Source organism: Ipomoea triloba, chromosome 16, assembly GCF_003576645.1.
Source record: "Ipomoea triloba cultivar NCNSP0323 chromosome 16, ASM357664v1".
Lineage (NCBI taxonomy): Eukaryota > Viridiplantae > Streptophyta > Magnoliopsida > Solanales > Convolvulaceae > Ipomoea > Ipomoea triloba.
In genome coordinates, this window is record NC_044931.1 from 3970348 (window position 1) to 3972634 (window position 2287).

A 2287-nucleotide genomic window follows, 5' to 3' on the forward strand; every position below is an offset into this window, starting at 1 on the left:
TAGAACTTGTTTTGGGTGTGGCGGTAACACCTTGGGTTGTACGGCAAACCAGACTCCTCAGGATGTACGGTAAGCCGGCCCGAGGGGTGTTACAAAGCCATCATGAACTCAGCCATCTGTTCCATTGCCATAGCCATACGGTCCATTGCCGAGACATCGCTGCTATCCCCAGCAGGTACGTTTCGCCTAGGAGGCATTTTACTAGACGACAAACACAAGTTAGTGTCAAAAGGGTAAGAATTCTTAAGAAGTTAACTAGCTAAGCGGTTAGCCTAGTAACTACTCAAGTCTTAAAGGGCAACTTCCCCCTATTTCAACCAGATGCTACGCTTAGCATAGCAATTAGTCATGCACTATGCTATCAACCCTACTTGCAATACTCATGAGCAATGATTAACACATGCAAGCAATCACAATTACATACCAAATAATTCAATCAACCAGAATCAAGAGATTCTGTAAAGTACAGATGAGGTACCCCCTTTTATGCTGCCTGGTTTCCTGCTCTGCTCCAGAAGCTCATAATCAAGCCCCAGTGCAACCACGGGTTGATGTTACTAAAGCTATAGCAGCTAGACAACCACCGTTCTATGCAGGGGAGGAAGACCCGGTGATCCTTGAAGAATGGATCAGAACCTTTGACAAACTGCTAAACGCTGTGAATTGTCCCGAGGAACAGCGGGTGTCTTCTGCAGTATACTACCTGACCAAAGCTGCGGATGATTGGTGGTCAATGGTGGGACCAGATCTTCTGCAAGGCCCAGAGTTTGGCTGGGAAGAGTTCAAAACGGAATTAAGAGGTCAATTCTATACCGAACGAATTAAGGGCATCAAGTGTGAAGAATTCTTGCGGTTGAAACAACAGGGAACAACGGTGCAAGATTATCATGGTAAGTATGTGGAGTTGATGAGATTTGCGCAAGATATCGTACCCGATGAGGCAAGCAAGGCGAGGCGATTTGTAAGGGGGTTAGATTGGGGAGTGAGAAGTGCAATCGCACCATTTATGTGCTCTACTCTCAGGGAAGCATACAACAGAGCATCGGATCATTATCAAGTGTATTTAGATCAGCAAGAAGTCTATGGTCGGAAAAAGAGAAAAGCTGATGATAGGTCAGGAACATCTAAGGGGGAGAGTCAGAAGCCTACCCAATCAGGATCCTACTCAAGGCAGGTAGGAAGGAGGGAAGGAGCAAGTCAAGGGAAACAATTTAATTGTCGAAGGTGTGGACGAAATCATCCTGGGGAAAATTGCCAAGGAATGAGGATCAGGTGCTACAAGTGCGGTCTCTTAGGACACAAAGCCAACGAGTGCCAATCCAGGGTAGATAATTCCCGGACGAACTCACAGAATAACAGTCCAGGGAGAGGATTCAATGGGAGGAACAACCAAAAACCCATCGAGACTGGAAGCAAGGGATCTAACACGCCACAAGTCAATAGGGGCAGACCATTAAATATCTCTGCAGGTCCCAGCAACAAAGGAAAAGCACCAGTGGAAGAAAGCAGCACGGGGAACCAAGGCCGAATTTACGTCGTCAACCACACGCAAGCTCAAACTGGCGACGTTGTAACTGGTATATTTCCGATAAACTCAGTGCCTGGTTTGGTATTGTTTGATACTGGAGCTACTAATTCTTTTATATCCTCTATATTTGCTGATAAATTGAAACTAGAGCCTACCGCTAGATTAGATTTGAATGTGAAAACTGCTTCAGGACTAGTAGTAGCATGTAAAGATGGGTATGAGAATGTTTCGATAGAAATAACCGGAGTTAACTTCCTCGGGAATCTCATTCGATTTGAACTAGAAGGTCTGGATGTAGTATTGGGAATGGACTGGTTGGAGAAATACAGAGCCCGAATAGAGTGTAACGAGAGGAAAGTAGTTTTGCGTGGGCCGAAGGGGAGAAGAATATCCTACCGAGGGATTGAAAAACCACCTGAGTCCAAGTTAATGACAATGCAGAAGTTGAGGAAGTACGCTAAAAAGGGATGTGATGTGTGCCTCTGCTTGGTACACAATGTTGAGAAAGAAGAACCTGAGATCAATCAAATCCCTGTTGTGTGTGAGTTTCCCGATGTGTTTCCCGATGAGCTTACGGAGATGCCGCCCGAGAGAGAGGTGGAATTCAATATCGATCTTGTGCCAGGAACCTCGCCCATCTCAAAAGCACCTTACAGAATGGCACCAAAAGAGATGGAGGAGTTGAAGGCCCAACTGGCAGAGCTGTTGGAAAAAGGATTCATTAGACCAAGCATATCACCTTGGGGCGCACCAGTATTA

The 2287-nt window shown here is 45.8% G+C and overlaps 1 protein-coding gene across 1 annotated transcript; it reads left to right on the top strand.

Moving 5' to 3' along the window:
• Positions 1 to 469: 469 nt before the first annotated feature.
• Positions 470 to 1868, top strand: LOC116007925. Its single transcript, XM_031248583.1, has 2 exons — positions 470 to 1814; positions 1858 to 1868. The coding sequence occupies exons 1-2, from the start codon at positions 470 to 472 to the stop codon at positions 1866 to 1868; spliced, it is 1356 nt and encodes a 451-aa protein (XP_031104443.1).
• Positions 1869 to 2287: the final 419 nt, after the last annotated feature.

What these genes read in the sequence shown, in the direction of transcription:
- LOC116007925 (XM_031248583.1), top strand. Translation starts at nt 470, where the DNA reads ATGAGGTACCCCCTTTTATGCTGCCTGGTTTCCTGCTCTGCTCCAGAA.